The sequence below is a fragment of the Lolium perenne genome, chromosome 2 (assembly GCF_019359855.2).
Source record: "Lolium perenne isolate Kyuss_39 chromosome 2, Kyuss_2.0, whole genome shotgun sequence".
Taxonomy (NCBI): domain Eukaryota; kingdom Viridiplantae; phylum Streptophyta; class Magnoliopsida; order Poales; family Poaceae; genus Lolium; species Lolium perenne.
The window spans coordinates 39,809,013-39,829,201 of NC_067245.2; the positions used below are offsets into that span (position 1 = coordinate 39,809,013).

A 20,189-nucleotide genomic window follows, 5' to 3' on the forward strand; every position below is an offset into this window, starting at 1 on the left:
GGTTCTGATAGCAGAACGTGTACAATTCCGATCACTGTCTCCATGATTGCCGTGACGAAGAAACAAAATTATGGCCCTGATGTGGCTGTATCGGTGATCGTGAGACTGCATTGCGGTGCAGGGATCAGAGCCACGAGGACGGGGGAGGTGAACTTCCACTGCACTCACTTGGAGGACCTGGACAGGAGCTGGAGGATGATGGCCCGCACGGCCGCACATCGTCGCCGGCGGACTCAACGCCCTCGACGGCACCGACTACTCCGCCGAAAGATGGGCAGACATCGTCAAGGTACCTGTACTACAGTATATTTTTCTTCTGTAAGGCTGAATCCATAAGAAATTTGTGCGCAATTCTAACGCTGATTTCTCTGCAGACTGCAGTACTACGAGGAGATCGGCAAACCGACACTGAAGGTATAGGTGATGAAGTACCTCAGGACAAGGAGTACGTCGACGCCAAAGATTTCGCGGTGGAATGCTGGCCGTAGACTCGTAGTGGTCGTGGCCAAAGGGCAAGGTCAGAGACAAGTCACATTTCTCACGTAATGTTCTGTCTGCCGTTTACTACTTTGGCACTGAACCTTACACTGAAACTCCACTTTTTTTAGGGGACTGAAACTCCACATGTGGAAGGGACGTGCAAGTTTGTGCCAGCCGAGATCCTACACGGTCGTCTCCTCCAAAGAGATCTCGGATCACCACGTCGTTAAGGTTGACGTTGCAATATCGGACACCAAAGAAGCCGAAGAGCTAGCCGGGAGTCGGAAACAGAGGGTAATCAAGATGAGCAAGAAGGGCTCAAGAAAAGGAATAGGGACAGCAAAATGATATTTTGTGTTTCAGTTAGGAGTCCTTTTCTGTGATTCTCTCTCTTTTTTCGTTCTTTTTAGAGGCCATGCGGGTTGCTTTCAATTGTGTATACGGCTAGTGGTTGAAGTGGGACTGAAGAATGTGATGTATAAGTAACCAAGATGTGGAAGCAATGTAGTTTTGGTATGGCTTCCTTGCATTCTGCTGGTTATTGCCTTGGGCCTTTATTACCTTCAGGATGGCTTCAGGTGGCCGGTCGCTGTTGCCCAAATTGTTAACTGAAACAGACTGCCGTAAAAGAGAAGTGATATGGACAGGCAGCTCCTGTAACTAATGCTCTGTGTGGAACATTATAGAAATGATGAAGTGGATTAAATAAGGATCGTCCAACAAAATATACATGAGCCTGAAAGATCTGAAGCTAAACAAATGGTTGCAGCTTCAGTACTACAGAGTACCTGCATCTCACCCTTGTTTTGAGGGAACACGACCAGCCTGCTCTGTTTCCTGTAAGAGCGCTGTCACCATCATCATCAATTAGCTTGACCAGACATTTTTCTGGATAGAACCAATGGACCCATTATGTTCTTTCGTTAAGATGACAAAGAGAAAACCCAACAGATATGCTCCACTGTTGCGAGGTACGGAGTATTATGTCTGATGCTGATGGCTCACAACTACTGGATTGATACGGTCCACCGTACCGGCCGATGTATACAGGGCTATTCCCAGCAGTACCATGCATGGACACACGGTCCAGACCGTATGATTATATGATGATATCTTAACCACCATGAAAACTTCCCAACTGCAGATCACAAACGTGCATGGCCGGGCATTGTGGCCCTTGCATCTGAAGGGTGCAGATCACCTGTATGAAAAAAAGAAATGCGGACGAAATGAGATGATGCTGGATAATTAGATGCAACCGTTGGTCCCAGGATGTTGACATGATCTCGGCAACTTAAGTTGGATTCTTGATAGATCAGGACAAAATCTTTTTTTTTTGTAGTACAATCAGGACAAAATCATTGCTTAACATTACAAAGAAATATGCAGGCTCATGGAGCATTTTTTTTTTCTTTCGGTCCCTCCTCAATCAAAATATACTTCTAAGCACTCGCACCCACAAGTAATAACAGCGCCAACACAAACTGGAAGAAAATGCAAGTCCAAGAATTATCTTTCTCAAATACTAAAGCAGAGGGCCAGGGGACGCAATCTGGCCCGGGCCAGCATCAATATTTCGGACAACCCAAAAGTGCAAACACAAAACAGGTGATCAGAATCAACGCTCGTCTGACAGTGAATTAGCTGCCCCTGCCAAGGACATGTCTTAACCATAGATGGGGGCGTCATCAAGTTCACCAGAACGCCAACAGAAACAATCAGGGTTCACAGTGCAACGGATGCATGACCACCTTCGGTTATTTATTCCAGGAGTTCCAAGGGACCTAAGCACCCACGTCATACATAGAGCAGATGCCACATTCCACAGGCACTGTCAAATGGTTCCTTTAAGGTAATTACATTAGCTAATCGTATGTTACAATCGCACAGACCGCACCAAAACATCCATAGCCTACAGTCCTACAGAGGTGCACCTATATAAACGGAGCTTACCGCGAAACATATGGTGAAAGTGCTCCAGATAAATGAGTAGGCACACAATTCATGCCAACTCTGAAATCTAGCTGCCATTCACCTCCGAATACATCTCTATATAGTATCTCGCAGCTCGAGCTTCGCGTTTCTGCCTGTCAGTCGTACAGGTTCAACGATGTGCGCAAGCAGATCACGCTTCTATGGATGATCTTCTTGTGAATGATTTGTGACCTCTCCTTGACTGTCCAGTGGCATGTACTGTGCCATGATAGCTCTGATCTCGGAGTCCATGTATGACTGAAAGAAAAAGAAAAACAACATGAAGAATTAATAGATATGTGTGGATAAGGAGAAGAAACCGTGTATTTGTGGCAACAGAAATTAAGATAGAACTTGAATTCCCAATCTAGCTGTTCGTCACAAGCATGGCCAAACTAGTTACATAATCAAGAAGGAACAAGCATGGCCAAACTAGTTACATAATCAATAAGGAATTACTTTAGGTGGGACAAGTGAAGCATCTATTTAATTCACTGATAGACATAGTGAATCAACTATATCCAATCGACTGGCTGAATAAATTTTATAAAACAGAGAGCATGCTAATCATAAACTATATAATATGATTTACAAAGTAAGTATGGTTGGCTATCATTTCTTTTACAGCTCTTTTCCCTGGAAGAACTTTGTAGCTGACAGAACATGACACGTTTCCATCTTTTAGATTTAACAAGCATTACATGATTGCTAATTGACATAAATCTCTGAATGAGCTTTCAATGACCCTAGTGGCTTGTCGCTGCTGTTCATGTGCTACGTAGCAGATACTGTTCCACGAGGCACTGAATGTCTTAACATGTAACAGCGGAGGTCCAGAAGACCACGAGACTGATAGAACAAGGGATAGCATAGCAACCATTTACAGCACGCAAGAATTCTACATTGAACTAATAAATAGACATCCCAAATGCTTGGATCCCCGACATTGCAGGGGCACCAAATGCCCTCGCAATGTGGCAGTACGTGCAGCTATGGGGCAGGCTTCGGGAATTCCAGCTTTCAGCGGGAGATGATAGGATGACCTGGCGATGGACGGCTGATAGCCAGTATACCTCCCATTCCTGCTATGAGGCCCTCTTTCAGGGAGCCATCACCTCAGCATCTTGGGAGCTAAACTGGAAGTCCTGGGCGCCTCCGAGGGTGAAGTTCTTCATTTGGCTGGCCTGTCTGGACAGGTGCTGGACGGGTGAGAAGCTGGCGCGTCGGGGCCTTCCGCATGCGCCCAGATGCCCACTCTGCGACCATGCTGAGGAGACCATGACGCACCTTCTCACAGGGTGCTCATTCTCCAAGACGATCTGGTTTGAGGTCCTCTCGTGGATTCGATCCACCTCGGGACCTCCTTCGGAGGGCGACTTTGCGAGTGGTGGTCGCTGGCTGTGCGTACTACCCCTCGCCAGCTGCGCAAAGGTACCTCGTCGATCATCATGCTCACGGCGTGGTGAATCTGGAAGCATCGGAACGCTGTGATCTTCGACAATGCACAGCCCTCGGTGCCATCCTTATTCGACGACATCAGGACTGAGGCGCGGCAATGGGCGGACGCAGGAGCCCGGGGTGTTCGCCTTCTTCTCCCCTAGAATAGGGTCTCTTTTTCTTGGGTTGAGTTGTAGTGCGGAGTGCTGGCCCCCCACGGGGGGCATGTACATATAAACCTTCTTTTCTATCAATGCATCAAAACGCAAGTCTTTTGCGTTTTCGCGAAAAAAAAATAGACATCCCAAACAAACCATTCGAGATAGCAGAACATTTCATCCATTAACTAGGTGCATGAATGAAAACTACATGATTGAAGATAATATTCTACATCAGTTAGCTTACCCTTAATCTGTATTTGTATACCACATAGCTTCCTGCTGCCAAAACAGCCAACGCTACCAAGATGCCCCACACGGCAGCCCATGCTGCTTTAGCCTGAACTGCTGTCTTACCTACATATTAACCATACAAAGCGATTAAGTGATATATACATAAAAGAAAATAGACATAACATATGTAATCGAAGTGTAAAAAAATACTTATGCAAGTGTCATGCTCCTTGATGTACAGAAGGTCTCCACTGCAAGTACATTCATAGCTACCCCATGTATCTCTGCAGCTGCAATCAGGACACTGGCAAGCTTTTTTCTCCTTGCACTCATCAATGTCTGCAGAGGTACATGAAAAGTAAGCTACTGTTTAAGAACTGCTGTATCGGCTGATTGCACTAATTTTTTCCTGCCTATGTCACAAAATATATGTTTTAGCAGAACATTAATAATCAAATAAATAGTCATGCCAAACATCCATCTTCCGAGTATGTGTGACCTAGTTTTATGTATTAGGCTGGTAGGACAGTGAACTGCAAGAAAGACTTGTTTTTGTCAGAGAATAAAAAAATTGGTTATTTCTGCGAGGAAAAGGAGAGATTATTGTGACAACAAATTCATAGAGAAGACAAGTAGTGCAACGTAAATTTGTACTTCTCATCCATTTATGGGCCCATTGGTAGAGCACCACTTATTCTGAGATGCAGGTGGGAAAGGTGGGCTGAGGCTAACAGTACCATGACATTTTTTAACACCATCCCCACGGAAACCAGCTGGACACTTGCACTCTCCATTTCCTGATTGCTGGAATATATAAAAAAAAACTGAGTATGCGATAACCTATCAGATTAAATACATGTTTTTACATGTACTCTGTTAGATGCCTAAACATACCTGACAAGCAGAGAATGTTTTTCCATTGCGAGTTTCATGCCAACACCCACCATGGTTTATCAAGCATTTTCCTGGTCCAGCAGCTGTATATAAAATAGTTATTCAGTATCCACTTCTCTCATTGAGATCATTGATTGCAAAGAAAGACTTCTGCAGTTTTTAGTCAGTCAAATAATCATGCAAATCAAAACAAACAGTGCAATTCTAAGGTGTGTAGCGTTAGTCAACATTACTGTACAGGCTACAGCTAATTCTGAAAGATTGACCCTAAAACAACAATCATGAACGTTTAACTGCTTAATCATTTATTGCTTACTACCCTGATAATTAGAAGATAACTAGTACAACACTGTAAAACATACAAACATACAGTATGTCCATTAAATAATAGTAAATGATGTTTTGGGGTCTTAGAGAACCAGGCGTCGACAAGTTGCACCTAGCCCATCAAGAATGGTGGTGCTGCATTAGGTCTCTACTTGATTAAGAAAAAGCTACAGCACCAGCCCAGCCGCTCTTGTTTTTATTTTAAAAAATAGTCTTAATAGGGCTATTTATATCACTTTTTTTAGCATGGCATCACCATGCAAATTTATATGCTTTAAACTTGAAGAAAATGAAGCTAGCAAGTGGACTCAATGGTTGCAATCAGTCAATCACATCCTTAGTAATGTAAAATGCACCCTTCTTCCTTTCACCTCTTTGCTGTTTCATCTTATTTAATTACATGGGACTCTTTCCTCCACATTATACATGCATCGATAATACTGATCTGATGTGTCCTTATTTGCTTCACAAGTTGTAGTGGTTATTGTTTTATCTTGTTCGTACAATACTTATGTTACAGATGGCAAGAGATTTTCCAATTCTTCCTTTACTTTTTTAATGGCACTTGTTTGCTTGTACGAAGCAGACAAGATTGATTTCTACATTTTCTCCCCATGTTTTCTTGTAAGATCATCATAGCCCAGAGCTACCAGTATCACCAAGGGCGAGATAGTAGAGAAGCTAGATTGGGTAAGGGAAGCAACTGTGAAGAAGTATATATAAAAATGTTGTAATACCCAGCTGCTCAATATATTCTAGAGTACGGACTATTATACTAACCTTCTATTCTAACACAAAATGCTGGCCAGCTGAACTTAATTAAACTATGGAATTCATATTACCATGTGGACCATACTCTTGATTTCCTAGACCTCTTTCATACTTCCTAACTGCAGCCTACAGAGATCTACTGTCTCGGCAAACCATTGGCACTCTCTTGTTTTGCCACTACAAAAGAGTCCTATGGAGCTGCACCAACTCCCTGTCACTATCCAAGTTCTCCATCACGCCTCTTCTATTCTAACACAAAATGTTGGCCAGCTGAACGTAATTAAACTATGTAACTCATATTGCCATGTGGTCATGTGGACCACACTCTTGATTTCCTAAACCTCTTTCGTACTTCCTAACAGCAGCCTATGGAGGTCTACTGTCACTGCAAACCATTGGCACTCTCTTGAGTTGCCACAACAAAAAAGTCCTATGGGGCTGCACCAACTCCCTGTCACTATCCAAGTTCTCCATCGCACCTCCTCTAGTATTTTGTGATGCCCTGTCATGTGGGGCCAAGCCTACAGCCGTCGCAAGGGCAAGGGCCCTGCGGCCTCTTAGAGTCCTCCTAGTTTAAGTTAGTAGAGTTTAGGTATAATTGGAAAGGTTTAGTCCCGAAGAAGGTTACCCTGCCAATTACCTAAACTAGAGTTAGAGTTAGATGCAAATTCTGTAATTGGCTAATATATAAAGCCATCCCTATGTGTTTCAAGGAACAAGCAGAATTAATCCAATCTCTCACCTCTTGCTCCCTGCGCCTAGGCGCCTATCCTCACCTCCTTCTCCAACCATAGGCCGACGGGATTATCGCCCTAAGCCTCCCACCGATCACAACTACAACCTACGATCCAATCCTCCCCCAACCCGTGACAACTTGGTATCAGATTCATCTTCGATCCCGGCGGCTGCCATGGAGCCTCCGCCGCCACCTCCGCAAACCCTAGCCGAGATCATCGCCAAACAGCAGGAGGATCACCAATCTGTGCTCGCCACCCTCACCAGCCTCGCCGATGAAAATCACCAAGCAAGGGTTGAACGTGCGGAGGACCGCGCCACCCTCAAGTCCATCGCCAAGATGCTCCAAAAGTTCCAGGGCGATATCGCGGATACAGTTCAGCAGCAACGTGCCCACAATCTCGCTCTCCTTCGCCTTGAAGGGAAGGGCGCGCCCCAACTTGGCGGCCTAGGGCTCATGCAGGCGCCAACGTCTACGGCCAGGGTTGGTGTACCGCCGGCCATGGCGGACGCATCTGATCGCGCCCCCCGCCTCTACAAAATTGACTTTCCCCTCTTTGATGGGGCAAGCGACCCACGACCATGGTTGACGCGCTGCAACCTCTTCTTCCTCAGTCAGCGAACGCAGGAATCCGATAAGACCTGGTTGGCTTCGTACCACCTCACCGACGTCGCCGCCTTATGGTACGGCCACCTCGAGGCAAAACTGGGTCAGCGACCGTCTTGGGGCGAGTTTCAGACCATCCAACCACTTCGGACCACCGACGCGCGCCAACCCCTTCGGTGGGCTGATCTCGACACGCCGTACTAGCACTATCGCGGATTACTCCAAGCGCTTCCTCGAAAATCTCTCACGGATCCAGCCAATCGCCGACCGCCGACGCCGAGGAGCGGGATATATTCACCAATAATTTGGGGGAGCCCATTAAGACGCAAGTGGAGATGCTGAAACCTGCTACGCTCGACGCCGCGATGGACTTGGCCATATCCTTCGAGCACCTGAACATTGTTACTGGAGCCGCCACAACTGCGACTCGGCCAATCCGCCCGTCCAGGACCGCAGCCAGCCCCACTCCAGCAGCCCAAGATTCAGCCGGGTCAGCACCAGCACTCGTTTTCAAAAAGCTCACCCTGTTTGAGATGGATGACCGCCGTGCCAAGAACCTGTGTTTCAATTCGACGAGAAGTTTGTGCGGGGACATCGCTGCAAACGGCTGTTCTACATACAGTCCGCTGATGACGAGGAGGAGCCCTTAGCAGATGCACATGAGGAGGCCAAAATTTCACTTCTCGCTGTCACTGGAATTCCCACCAGCGATACCATGCAGGTTGCTATCCGTATCGGGGATCGTGACATGGTTGCCCTGCTGGATTCTGGTAGTATGCATAACTTCATTCACGAGGAGTTGGCCACTGTTGTGGGGTTGCCCTTCTCCTCTGATCGCCGCTAATGGGGACCGGGTTACTTGCCGTGGACTACTCAAGCAGGCAGCGATCACGATTGACACGGAGAATTTTTTGGTCGACTTGCACGCCATTCCATTGGGCGGGTTTGACGTTGTGCTTGGTACACGTTTTCTCAAGACGCTCGGACCCATTGTGTGGGATTTCACCACTCAGTGGATGTCGTTTTGGCACACGGACCATCGGGTGGAGTGGGCAGTGCAGGGTTCTTCGAGCCGGCTCGCACACCTACATGTCTGCGAGGGCAGAGCTCTTCTCGACAGCCTCCTGGCCGCGTTCTCGGACGTCTTCGCCGAGCCCCAGGGTCTACCGCCGCCACGCGCTCATGACCATCATATTCACCTTATTCCTGGGACGCAGCCCGTCACCATCCGGCCCTACCGCTACCCGGCTATTCAGAAGGATGAACTGGAACGTCAATGTGCAGAGATGCTTGCTCGGGGCCTTATCCGCCAAAGCTCGTCGGCGTTCTCGTCACCTGTGCTCCTGGTACGCAAGCATGATGGTACATGGCGTTTTTGTATCGATTTTCGTGGTCTCAACATGGTCACCATCAAGGACAAGTTCCCTATTCCAGTTGTGGATGAGCTGCTAGATGAGCTGAAAGGCGCCCGATTTTTCACGAAGCTGGACCTACGATCAGGCTACCATCAAGTTCGAATGGCCCCGGAAGACATCCACAAAACGGCGTTCCGCACTCATGAGGGCCTTTTTGAGTTCGTGGTGATGGCATTTGGGTTAACCAATGCGCCGGCGACCTTCCAAGCACTGATGAACGATGTACTTGGACCTTTCCTTCGTCGATTTGTTCTGGTTTTCTTTGACGACATTTTGATATACAGTTCCTCGTGGTCGGACCACCTTCGCCATGTCAAGCTCGTCTTGGGAGGCTATGCGCACACATCAGTTGTATCTCAAGCGCTCCAAGTGCTCTTTTGGGGAGCAATCTATGGCCTATCTGGGACACGTCATCTCTGCGGAAGGAGTGGCCATGGACAGCGATAAGGTCCTCGCCGTGGTCGATCAGGCCGGCACCCCGTACGATTCGAGCCGTGAGGGGATTCTTGGGTTTGGCGGGATACTACCGCAAGTTCATTAAGGGGTTCGGCACCATTGCGGCGCCCTCACCGCTCTGCGAAGAAGGATGGATTTCTCTCGGATCGACCAGCGGCGACCGCATTTGAGGCCCTTAAGGTTGCACTCACTCTTGCACCGGTTCTTCGGTTGCCGATTTTACAGCTCCGTTCATTGTGGAATGTGATGCCTGCTGGATCTGGTTTTGGTGCCGTGATGCATCAAGGAGAAGGGCCAATTGCCTACTTGACAAACCCATCGCTCCACGACATGTTACTTTAGCTGCATATGAGAGGGAACTCATAGGGCTTGTACAAGCCGTCCGTCATTGGCGCTCTTATCTGCGGGGTCGTGCTTTCATTGTCAAAACCGATCATTCTGACCTCAAATTTTCTTTGGACAGTGCACGGCCACAATTCATGACATAATTGGGTTGGCAAGCTTTTGGGCTTTGACTTTAAGTAGAGTATAAACCAGGACGACAGAACATTGTCGCTGACGCTCTTTCTCGCCGTGAGGTTGCTACCAGCCATACATGCGCTATCACAGGGACTTCTTTTGATCTATTTGAGGCTCTCCGTCAGACCACGCACACAGACCCGGCATTGGTCGCCTTTCGGGAACAGCTTGAGTCAGGCGAGTTGGGACAGCCTTGGGCATTGGTCGACGGCATTGTTACGTTCTAGCAACGGGCTTATGTGCCTCCCTCGTCGCCGCTTGTCGGGGAGGTCTTGGCGGCAGCTCACGATGATGGTCATGAAGGTATCCAGAAGTCTTTGCATCGCCTTCGCCGGGATTTTCATTTGCCACAAGCACGGTCCGCCCTGCAGCAGTATATTCGTGCTTGTACAGTTTGTCAACGCAATAAGACAGAGCAGCTTCATCCCGCTGGACTCTTACAGCCATTGACAGTAGCATCTCGTGCCTGGGAAGACATCTCCATGGATTTTATTGAGGCATTACCTAAGGTGGACGGTAAGAGTGTCATCCTTATAGTGGTGGATCGTTTCTCCAAGTATGCCCATTTTATTCCTTTGGCACATCCATATACTGCTGAGACGGTTGCTAAGGAGTTTTTCTCCCATATTGTTCGTCTTCACGGTTTTCCTACATCAATTGTTTCGGATAGAGATGTGGTATTCACTTCGGGATTTTGGAAAGCTTTATTTGCGGCTGCGGGTACACGCTTACACATGAGTTCCGCATTCCATCCACGATCGGACGGCCGATCTGAGGCGGTGAATAAGGTCATCACTATGTACCTTAGATGCATTGCGGGGATAGGCCTCGCTTCGATGGCTTCGGTGGTTACCATGGGCTGAGTCTTGCTACAACACTTCCTATCATTCGGCGCTGAAGGATACACCTTTTAGGATTGTGTATGGCCGTGACCCTCCGTCTCTTCGTGATTATACTCCAGGCGAGATTCGTATCAGGCGGTGGAGCGACAAATTCTGGACCGCGACCAGTTCTTGCTGGATGTCCGTGACCGTCTCCTTCAAGCAGCTCAGCAGTACAAACACTTTCATGATGTCAAGCATAGGGCTATTGCCTTTGATGTGGGCGAGTGGGTTTGGCTTCGTCTGCAGCACCGGCCAGCGGCGTTCTTGGGAGCGGGAGCAAAAGGCAAATTGGCACCCAAGTATTTTGGGCCTTTCAAGATCCTCGCTCAGATTGATTCGGTGGCATATCGTCTGGAGTTACCGCCTCGTGCCCGCATTCATAACGTGTTTCATGTTGGGGTCCTCAAGAAGTACCATGGTCCGCCTCCGACAGGTCCTCCACAGCTTCCTCCGCTATTTCAGGGACGCGTTCATCCGACTCCAGTACAAGCATTGCGTGCGCGGATTGCTCGTGGAGTCCAGCAGCAGGTGCTCATTCAATGGGAAGGCCGGCTGCGTCTGCGGCGTCTTGGGAGGATGTCACCACATTTAGGGAGCGCTATTCGTAATTCGACTTGAGGACAAGTTTGTTTCGAATGGAGGGGGAGATGTCATGTGGGGTCAAGCCTACAGCCGTCGCAAGGGCAAGGGCCCTGCGGCCTCTTAGAGTCCTCCTAGTTTAAGTTAGTAGAGTTTAGGTATAATTGGAAAGGTTTAGTCCCGAAGAAGGTTACCCTGCCAATTACCTAAACTAGAGTTGAGTTAGATGCAAATTCTGTAATTGGCTAATATATAAAGCCATCCCTATGCGTTTCAAGGAACAAGCAAAATTAATCCAATCTCTCACCTCTTGCTCCCTGCGCCTAGGCGCCTATCCTCACCTCCTTCTCCAACCATAGGCCGACGGGATTATCGCCCTAAGCCTCCCACCGATCACAACTACAACCTACGATCCAATCCTCCCCCAACCCGTGACATGCCCCCAATGCGACCCCACAACATACAGAAACAAACAAAAAAATGGAGCATGATAACATAGCAGCGCAGTTTCACATCTGCAATGGTTTACCTGCTTCATAATGCTTTAAGAGACACACTAGCCTACATATAAATAAAAAGTACTGAACATGTTTCTCTTAAATCAGTATAAGCAAGTGGGACTTACTAACCAGTAAAATGATGATCAATCATGGTTTCACTATTAGCCCCTAACTGACGCAAGTAGTGTCAACAACGACTTGTAAATTACAGACCAGATGCAAATTGTTTCAGCATCCATCCATGCAAGGAAGCTGTAAACATAGCCACGAAGTAATACTGCTAAGCTTATAGAAGTCACAACAAAAGCATGAAGACCAAAGGAAATTACGTTCACAGTTGCTGTAGCCATCTCCTTTGAATTGCACACCATTGAATGTTGGGCATTCACAAACTCTCCCACGAAAAGTGTCCTGAACAAGTGTTGACAACAGCAAAGTAAGAAAACACAGAGAAGTGTTAAGAACATGATGTCCAGTGAAAATCATCAACATATTCATACATACCCTACAAGCTGTTACATTAGCAGCTTTGTCTTGCCAGCAACCTCCATTGTCACTCAGACACTCGTTAGTTTCCATGTCTGTGTTAAAACAACTCAAGAATTAGCAGTTTATATTTAAAAAAACAAGTACAGCGTAGGAAAGACTGTAACTTATTGTTCTTTTACCATCACTAAGACAAACATTTGGCTCAGTAGTTTCCTCAAAGCCAGCACAAAGAGCTTTGAGGACAGCTTTCCTTTCTAGTTTTCCTGTTAATCAAGAGGTTTAAATAAATTAGAGCAGATGCAATTTGGTTACAGACTCACATGGGACCTTGTGGAACATTACCTCGATATTGTCGATTGTTCACAACAAGAGTAGGTAATATGGTAACATCTCCTCTTGATCCTTTCCCAATCTATATAACATCATATATCATATTAAACACCAAAATACGAAAATAGCATTAAAGGTGATTTTTTTTATTGTTAATAGTCTGCAGAGCATCAGTTTTATTTACAAATTTCACATAACCAATTCATCATAAGCTCAGTTCACCTGGGCATCCTGCTCCATTTTAAGCAAGAAGTGGTCAGAATCAGCATTTGGATCTCCCATGCACTTATCAACCTTCTTCACATCTAAACCTGTTTAAGTGTAAAATCATTATAGTTGTTACATTTATGCTGAATTGGTGATGCCATTTTAGTGGCATACAATGCTACATTGCTAAAAAGTTATGTGCATACTTTTTTTTAATTCAAATGCATAAGAACTTATACGTGTTCCTTAAAAATGTAGTATGTTAATTAATTATAATTAAAAAAGTATACCTATTACAAATAAACATGCTTAGGTGAAGGTAAGTCTCAGAAGGAAAAGAGGAACCAACCTAGTGATTTTATGACTGTCTCTGCACACTTCTTATTGTACTTCTTGTCCTTCATTGGGCACCTTATGTGAAAATCAGTCACATAATCCCACCAGATCCATGGTTTTTTAATCTCTTTTGCAACATTGAACACACAAAGCTGTCGCAAATTCTCTACAACAACATCTTTTCCTTCATAGCCAGTACTAAAATCTTGTTCTGGATCAGGTGCGCAGTACCTTCCATGGTTTATACATTGGGAATTGCATTGTTTGCTGACCACAAATGCTTGAGGGCAGTACCAAGTAATATAATGGGGTGTGAACTGACTATAACCACCTTTTTCAAGTAGTTGTGCAGCTCCTTTAAATTCCTTCAGAAAATGCATGAGCATATCACACTTGGGCCCACATTCATCATTGCTATTTGTCCACAACTCATACTCAACCCGGTCATCAGGATGTGGGACAGCCTCCCTCCAGTCAAGATTCACATTTACCATTTCACCATCTTTAACAGCCTTCTTCAATTGTTCACCGAACTTTTTATCAATTAAAGCAGAAGGAATAGTTATGTTCTGTATATATTTTGCAGCCTCATCATCTTCCCGAGGTAAATCCATAGTTATTAGTGGTTCATCCTTGTCATCAACTACAAGCACTGCCGAAGCACCAGCATTTTGTGCATTCCAGACCTTCTTGGCAAACAGGCAATCTAGATAACATTGCATGGAGAAAACAATATTAGTCTTTTTAAAGTTACTTGAGTAGCCAAACTTGATGAACATTACAACGTACTCTAAAGATATCCAATCTTGGCATATTTGGTTGTTAGAAACAGAAAATAGGTCAAGCATTCAAATGAAATAAGTGAAACTCTGATGTAGGAAAAAAAAAAGTACCACATCTTACGGCTCTTGCGCATAAGTGAGAATTTCAATGGTACCAAAATGAAGCAAATGAATCCAGTGGTACTTTCCAGAACTAGACGCCTTTGTGTGGTACAAAGAATTTTTTTTCATTTAAAATGTCTATACTCTAAAGATGGATAATTGTCACATGTAAAGAATTGAAGTATACCAAGATCTTATCAATTATAACAAGCAATAAACACACACAGGTACATAACCCTCTGTTGACAAAATTAATTAAAAAAATAGCCAAGTCAACATTTACAGTTTACCACATCGATTTGATTATCTTACCTGACAACAAATTTTCCTTGCAAATTTACAAGCAATACACAACAGGCCCTTATTCACAACCAAATGTGTATATCAGCCTATTCTCTCAGTAACGAATATTGAAACCCCGACAAAAGGGTTTGTTATCCTATATAGCTAAGAGATTGGTCCCCACTAAACTTATTTTCCTCACTACACAGCAAGCCAAGTCATTGATTTAGTCACACCTTATACCATCCACTGTCGCGTTCCCCCGGTACCTCCCTTTCCCTGTCCCTTCCACTTCTCCTTTCCTGCACTAGGCATGATTACCCTCAACTTCCCGACCAATCCACCAGTACCAGTAGTCGTTCCGCACTCCAACTCATCCGTGCAGGTAAGATGTAATGGCGAGGCAGTTTAGAGGGCCAGGGACCTCCATGTCCCCAAACGCCTTAGCTCTACCTCCCATCTCTCCTCCTCCATCACCCTCCCTCCGCCTTCCCATTCTGCATACCGAGGGTCACGTTGCCCAGCGTATCAACTTCCACTCTAACTTCTCCAAGCTCAGAGGTCAAGCCATTAACCTCCCATTGCATTGAACATCCACATCAGCATGTGGTTGCACTGCCCCTGGACTGGATATTGGCAGCTCCTGCCTGTCTACAACCCTTCACTACCAACTACCTGGGCGACACTGCTGCCGTGGCGGTGCTCCTGGTCAACCCCGGAGACAGGTTTCTGATTCGTTAGGTTTTCATCTTTGGTTATCAGAAAAGTGAACAATTCCTAAGATGAAAGATGGCCATGCCGTGTGCGGTTTTTCCTCATAGTTAGCGGCTGGAACATTTTCTCACAGTAAATTGCTAATTCAGTGTTCACCTCAACTCTAAATGTTCTCTATGTGTTGAACCAGTACATTTTCTATTGATTTGACATCAATCTCTTCATGTGTTGTCAGCTCTAGGCATATTTGGGCCAACATCAAGATATTGGCTTACATTGGAGAGGTGATCGATCACCGATGTCTCGCTGCTACCTAATTGGTCCTTTTACACTGTTTATATTATTGTATAGTATAGCCACTGATTTAAGGATTCCTTTAATACATCCGACTGTCGCACCATACCTATTCGATGGAATGCCCAAGAGGAGAAATTTGGTATTCAGAACTGATCTACCTGAATCAGAAGGTAACACTAGCACTCAAACCAAAATAAAACAGGCATGCCATTTTTATCTCCATTTGGGTGAATTACTAATTGTTTGCTCTTTTATCGAGATTGATAAAAGGTTGTGCAGGAACAGGGCAATGCACATGAATCAGCTGCTGCCATCAGTAACCAGCGGCTAGATCTGTCCTGATTTTATTCCATATTACTTTCCTCTGCATCTGGAAACAACTATAAATTCTATCTTATCTGTGAAATATTGTGTACCTTCAGGCTGCCCATATTTCAATTACGTGCTATTGATGATAAATTTAACCTCCATTGTCAGAATAATCGCCATGTAGCAATTGGATCCAAAGCCTCTCTATTTTATCTTATTACATATCAAGCACTCAAGCTACAAAACAAAACAGATACCCCCATCATTGCTATATTTTTTTTTCTCCTGCAGTTAATTTCATATGCATGATGCTGACTTGAACCATCTCTCTCTGAGCTTAATTTGTCTCCCCGTCTTTCCATTAAACATGGCGGCAGTAGTATACACTTTTGTCTAGTCTTAACCTCGCCGACTACTACTTACTAGATAATAGATATGCGACAGACAGAAGCAGCCAGTACAGCCCCACAAAATTAACTAAGTGAAAAATCAGCTCTAATCAACGCCCCACAAGCTTGTATACACTGCAATAGCTATCACAGCAAATAAATAAGCGAAAAATCCCCCAAACCCGCGGGCGAACTACACAAGAGGGCAAATCCGCTGAGCAAGGTTTCGAGAGATTAAAATCGGGAGAAGGCACCAGCACTCACGTCCGCGGTCTATCAGGAGGAAGCTGGGGAGCGCGCCGGGCTTGGTGCGGAAGAGCTGCTCCTTGCTGCCGCCGCCGCCGAAGGCGTCGCAGGCGTCCGAGTTGCCCCTGGGGTAGACGACGGCGCCGGCCATGCTCCCGCCGTACTGCGGGATGCCGAAGTTCCCTATGGCGCTGTCGCGCCGCCCCCTCAGCGCCGTGGGGGAGGTGACCATCAGGCTGTTCTTCTCCACCACGAACCGCGCGTCCACCTCCGCCGCCGCCAGCGCCAGCAGCAGCAGCGGCAGCAGCCCTAGCCCGCGCATCGCGGCCGTGTGCAGCTGCTCCTCCGGTAGCGGCGGCCGGCGGCGAGCGAGGAGGGAGGCGAGGGTTCAGATCGGAAGCAGAAGTGGAGTGGAGATTTATTGGAGCGGTTTATCTCTCTCTCTCCACCTGCTCTGCTCGTGGCTCGCGTGGTAAAGTGAAATGCAAAACTTATTCTTTGAGCTAAACAACGAATGCGATGCGAGTGGTGTGGGGCGGAGCTTCCAGGGCCATCTGGGCCGTTGGCACTTCTGGGAATGGGATGGCCCTTCTTAAACTTTCTTTTTTAGAAAAATAAAACTTTCTTTTTTAGATTTTCTTCTACTCTATATACATCGAAATTTTGGCAAAGTTGAGACACTTTTGGAGGGACGGACGAAATATGTGTGACTACGAACGTAAATATTAGAATCTGCTTGTAAAACAAAAGATAAACGAATGTACTTCCTCCGTCTATAAAAGAATGTCGAAGATTTATCTAAATTTATATATTGAATAGTATCTGGATACATCTAAATTTGTTTCGCAAAGAAAAGATACATCTAAATTTGGATAAAATTTCGGAATAATTTTATGAAAAAGTTAGTATAAATGCAAGTGGTCCACGGTTAGGATACCCTCTACGCTCTTTAGTCCAAAATGTAAACTAACTTGATGATAGCGGACCACTTGTATCACACAGGTAGTAGAAGATTTGGCTCGGAGAATGTGATGTACTCTCTCTCTCCCATAAAAGTTGCAACCTTCATGAAAAAATCGGAGGGGGTATTATTGTGATGTGCTAGAATGATATCTCTTTAAGAAATCTAATGAAATGCATGAAACTTTAAGTTATTTACAAAAAAATGCAACAGTTTGTTGGTCCTAGTAGTTGAGATGGAAAAATATAGACGTGGACAATATGTGTATTTGAAAATTTATCTAAAGTTCGTTTTGGTTCATTGGTGTACCTGATTGGTGTAGATAAGGTGAAATGGGTGGGCTGAAAAAATGGATGATATGTGTGGCTTGCGTGAAGATGTCATGCGCATTGTCAGTTTTAAACTTCCTGAGCGGTTACGCATAGCAAAAGACATGATTTGAAATAACAGCTATATGGTTTTATCACTGAGAATAATTGCAAAATTTTCACTTGGTCAAACTCGCACATGTTTTTTTATGTGTAATTACATAGCGGTATGGTGCGATCTTACCTCATTAATCAAACGCACAAAATAAGATGACGTGGACAATTTGTTGGCTAAAATAAATGATCTGAATGTCTTGCATGTAGAAACAGATAATAAGTAATAAATGTTGGTCGAATGATATGGAAAATTGAGTGACTAAAGTATTAAACGATGTGGATAGCTTGCATGTTGAGATAGACCGCACTTAGAGAAGTTTTGATTTACTAACATGTATAGATTTCTAAGCTTTCTCAACGTCTCTTTTTCAAACATGGAGAGACGTATCATTTTCAGATAAGAAGGGCAAAGAGGCTAAATTACAACATGTTTATGGCACAGACGCCATTAGCGAGTCCCCGCTACCACTAGGGCAGCGCACACACTCTAGCCAACTACTCCCTAATACTCCACATGTACATCTCAGATAGGGCACCCTAAACAACCCTGTTAAGAGCCACAAAGCAGCCTCCGTGGAGATTCTCCGAATGATCTCATCCGACGAGTGTTTAGCTCCCTCAAACACTACATCGTTTCGGTGCGGCTACAAGCTCCAACAAATTAGTGTCACTCATGTCTAGAGGTCCCGGTCTCATCCAGATCCCCCTCTCATGTCATGTAACCAATCTAGAAAATCATATCCTGCGCCAATATCCAGTGTATCTTGTTCAACCATCACACGTAGGTTGCCTAGACCTCGCGAGAGAGCACGCACCCCATCGGCTAGTGATCCAATGTCTCGTCGCCCTGGTCGCAAAAGGGACATGCGACGAGATGTGGTATCCATACCAACTCACTCTGTTGTTTGCCCAACATATGTTCCTCACTGTTAGCCATAGGAAGACCTTACAGTTCGGCAGAGCTCGGGAGTGCCAAATCTAAAGGGCTCCTATCATCGCGACTCTACCTTGGAACATAGTCGCATAGCAGGACTGTGTGAAATAGGCACTGTTTTCCTCCCAGTTCCACCTAAGAACATAGTCCACTCCAACCGTCAATGTGGTTCCCCATAAAATGGCCGGCCACATCCAGAAGCTCCCTGACTGCAAGCGCATTTAGGTTGGGAGAGAGGCCTTCCAACCATCACCACTTGTCTGTCCAAAATAAAGTGGTCGCTCCATCCACCAGGGTCGACAATGTCGTGGCACCAAAAAGATGCCTAGCCATTAGAGGGACCTGAATGTCGAGCTCCTTCCGCGGCTTGGAATCACCTACTCGACTGAGCCACAACCATCGGCCCGCGTGTAGTGCCATATTCATCAAACGTGGGCTAGGGATGCCAAGCCCTCCTAGCTCCTTGGGCATGAAAACTTTGCGCCACACCACTAGACTGTGACCTCCATGCACATCTTTCCTCCCCTTCCATAGGAAAGCGCGGATGATCTCCTCCATCTCCATCAAGGTCTTATGAGTATATATGATGTTGCTACCATGCTTTGCTCTGAATTTAATCCATGACCACAGTGATAATAGTTGTCATTTCAAATAATATCATCTACTCCAAAGTGCATGAATTTAACTCATGATCTGGGAGTATGTGCGTGTGAATCATCTTTGAGTGTGGGTGAATTAACCGCTATTATTTAGGATACATCTACCATTTTTATCTAAATTTACCCTATGACCATGATGCAAGCAAAGTTTTTTGCCTCTGCAATTTTAATGATCGCTTAATTAGGGCTCACCAAGTAGTGAACAATTTATGTTTTCTATTTTTGAAGTCAACATTTTTTGCTCTTTCGCGGCAACGGACATTAAACCATCTATTTCTCCCTTGCTTGATCATTTATCTCCTACATATTTAAAGTCTGGACCGGGTGCCTCGTCCATCAATATCGAAGTGTAAGATTTTGTCAAGCCTTCATGGTAACATTCTACTCGAACTGAAAATACTCAAATTGTGTAGCACTAAATAAGACGAGTACAACACCTATTAGAGATAAATAAGCTATAAATAATTACTACTCTAAAAATAAATAACATAGATCGTCCTAAATCATATTACATTGTACATTTTCGCCATAAGTGATACCAAGTAAAGAAAGAAAACTTAACAAAGGCAAGAACGAAAGACAGCCACCCATCTTCCTAACCTAGCTGCCCCTCCACCTACGCCTCCTTAGATCGGTTTTCCTCCTTTGGCCGGCATTGCCGATGTCAGGAGCTGTCAGCAACCCAATCTATATGTGGATTTTTTAATACAAGTAATGTTTCCAATTGATTGTGTTAGGATTTTGGTAGCATCTTCTT

The 20,189-nt window shown here is 45.3% G+C and overlaps 1 protein-coding gene and 1 pseudogene across 1 annotated transcript; one reads left to right on the top strand and one right to left on the bottom strand.

The window, feature by feature from the left end:
* Positions 1 to 16: 16 nt before the first annotated feature.
* LOC127329890 (uncharacterized) lies at positions 17 to 881 on the top strand (annotated as a pseudogene).
* Positions 882 to 2,218: 1,337 nt separating this feature from the next.
* LOC127331874 (vacuolar-sorting receptor 1) lies at positions 2,219 to 16,931 on the bottom strand. Its single transcript, XM_051358098.1, has 12 exons — positions 16,472 to 16,931; positions 13,346 to 14,038; positions 13,012 to 13,100; positions 12,802 to 12,871; positions 12,639 to 12,722; positions 12,475 to 12,551; positions 12,300 to 12,381; positions 5,178 to 5,260; positions 5,021 to 5,087; positions 4,494 to 4,622; positions 4,297 to 4,406; positions 2,219 to 2,712 (listed from the first exon to the last, which is right to left on the bottom strand). Exons 1-12 carry the CDS (start codon positions 16,773 to 16,775, stop codon positions 2,614 to 2,616), a joined length of 1,887 nt encoding a protein of 628 aa, XP_051214058.1. The 5' UTR covers positions 16,776 to 16,931; the 3' UTR covers positions 2,219 to 2,613.
* Between the last annotated feature and the right edge of the window lie 3,258 nt (positions 16,932 to 20,189).

Excerpts from the sequence above, each read along its gene's own strand:
- LOC127331874 (XM_051358098.1), bottom strand. The coding sequence starts at position 16,775 with ATGCGCGGGCTAGGGCTGCTGCCGCTGCTGCTGCTGGCGCTGGCGGCG. Across the intron at positions 13,101-13,345 it reads GACAGTCATAAAATCACTAG|GTTTAGATGTGAAGAAGGTT; the intron begins GTTGGTTCCTCT and ends ACACTTAAACAG. Across the intron at positions 4,623-5,020 it reads TGGTGTTAAAAAATGTCATG|ACATTGATGAGTGCAAGGAG; the intron begins GTACTGTTAGCC and ends GTACCTCTGCAG.